At 43.1% G+C, this 1,274-nt stretch overlaps 1 protein-coding gene across 1 annotated transcript; it reads right to left on the bottom strand.

Annotated features, from left to right (window-relative positions):
* Positions 1-57: 57 nt before the first annotated feature.
* LOC102875971 (protein MEMO1-like) lies at positions 58-951 on the bottom strand. Its single transcript, XM_006879527.1, has one exon. It carries the CDS (start codon positions 949-951, stop codon positions 58-60), a length of 894 nt encoding a protein of 297 aa, XP_006879589.1.
* Positions 952-1,274: the final 323 nt, after the last annotated feature.

Here is a 1,274-nt window from a genome sequence, read left to right as displayed (position 1 = left end):
TGGGACCCCAGACAGAGTATGAGTATGTGCAGGTGGCATCCCTGAGGAGTCTGCGCTTCAGTGGACCGTGAGTGCTCCCGCTGCATAACTCACTGAACTGTCTTGCCAGCTTCTACACTGGCTTGACTGGGCATAATTCAAAAAGGAAAAACTCATATTCATTCCATTCTTCTGAAGCTCCGTGATAGCGTTTAGTAACACCCCAATGGGATGTCTTCCACATATTGTATTATGGTATTTCTTCAAGTAATTGCTAAAAGATACAGGATCTAATTGCTCTATAATACTCATGCCCATTTTATCTAGATGTTCAATGGATCTATAAATCTCCCCCTGGGATTCATCATAGTAACTGTAACGGAACCTTTGACCCCAGTGGCAGAAATCAGAAGAAACCACAAAGAGATTACTAGGATCCGCTAGGTATTTACTGAAGAGTTTTCCGAATTCCTGTTCTTTTGACTCACTCAGAGCTCCAACCAGTACAGGAATAATGGTAAACTCATCCTTATGGCTTTCCATGGCTTTAGCTGTATAAGGCAAATGCATTTCAATACTGTGTTCATCTTCATCTGTCTGCAGAGACATGCGTTCAAACATTCCTGTTTTCCACAGTTCTCCGTAAATTTTTTGGTCAATACGAAGGTCATATAGAGGTGTTCTATATATATCCACACCGGAAAGTGCACATCGAGAAAGGGGCACATGATGAGAAGGCCCGAGGATAAAAATTCTCCGGGTAATTGATGGATCCACTTGTTTGTAAGCATGGGCAGCACAAGACCCACAGTACGTATATCCTGCATGGGGTGCAATAATGGCTCTAGCAGGTCTTTTTGTAGACTGTACTTGTGAAAGCCAGCCTTCTAGCTGTGAATTCAGCTGAGGTCCTGAGGCTGTGTACCAGCTCCCGGCGTGACTGGCTTCCCGGCAGACCACTCGGTTGGACATCTTGGTGCCTGTGACGCCTATGGTGCACGAGGATGAATGAGCCATGACCCATTTTGAGTTGGTTTTTGTGTATGGAGTGAGGTGTGGATCTTGCTTAAGTTTTCTACAGGTAGTTTTCCAATTTTGCCAGCACCATTAATGGTTCACGGCATACCAATGTCACAGATCATCACAGTCCTGGTGTGAAATCCTACAGGTCACAGTAAAAGTACACATTCTTTTGTGGTATATATAAAATACTACATAATATAATCATGGTTTAAAATAAGTGTTGCTTGTTGTTAGGTGCCATCAAGTTGAGCACAATCCATAGTAACTATTCT

This window comes from Elephantulus edwardii, unplaced genomic scaffold (genome assembly GCF_000299155.1).
Source record: "Elephantulus edwardii isolate Elephantulus edwardi_28Jun2011 unplaced genomic scaffold, EleEdw1.0 scaffold00004, whole genome shotgun sequence".
In the NCBI taxonomy this organism is placed as follows: Eukaryota; Metazoa; Chordata; class Mammalia; order Macroscelidea; family Macroscelididae; genus Elephantulus; species Elephantulus edwardii.
Note: the sequence above shows the minus strand (reverse complement) of the source record. Positions and strands in the feature narration are given on the sequence as shown.